This window comes from Sinocyclocheilus anshuiensis, unplaced genomic scaffold, assembly GCF_001515605.1.
Source record: "Sinocyclocheilus anshuiensis isolate Anshui unplaced genomic scaffold, SAMN03320099.WGS_v1.1 scaffold64, whole genome shotgun sequence".
In the NCBI taxonomy this organism is placed as follows: domain Eukaryota; kingdom Metazoa; phylum Chordata; class Actinopteri; order Cypriniformes; family Cyprinidae; genus Sinocyclocheilus; species Sinocyclocheilus anshuiensis.
In genome coordinates this window covers 452,467-452,776 of record NW_015557063.1, presented here as the reverse complement: position 1 = coordinate 452,776, position 310 = coordinate 452,467, and the positions used below count along the sequence as shown (strand labels likewise).

Below are 310 nucleotides of genomic sequence, written 5' to 3'. Positions count from 1 at the left end.
AAAAAAAAAAAAAAAGGAGGAGAGAGCGAAATATTAAAGGTAGCAGATTCTCTCCACCTGTGCACCCCCTTCCCACCTAGCCCGCATGCAAACCGGAGCTGTTCCTGACCTGGACGACAGAATGATGAGGTCGGCCGGGAGGTGATCTCCATTGGCTGCTCGGACTACCTCCCCTACCGACACCTTAATTTACCCAGCAGCCCCGGCGCAAGGGGAATGACGCGAGTGAAGTCGGGAGAAGGTTGTTCATCACATGAGGTTGGGAGGGGAGGGAGAAAGGTGGAGATGAGAGGAGGGAGAAAGGGGGAGA

General features: G+C 54.5%; 1 protein-coding gene across 1 annotated transcript in view; it reads right to left on the bottom strand.

Moving 5' to 3' along the window:
* Positions 1-310, bottom strand: part of LOC107676498 (phospholipid-transporting ATPase IA-like) — a 183,185-nt gene that overhangs the window by 97,940 nt on the left and 84,935 nt on the right. The window contains exon 7 of the mRNA XM_016471053.1: positions 110-183. Within this exon, the coding sequence (XP_016326539.1) occupies positions 110-183 (74 nt within the window). The remainder of the gene's footprint in view (positions 1-109; positions 184-310) is intronic.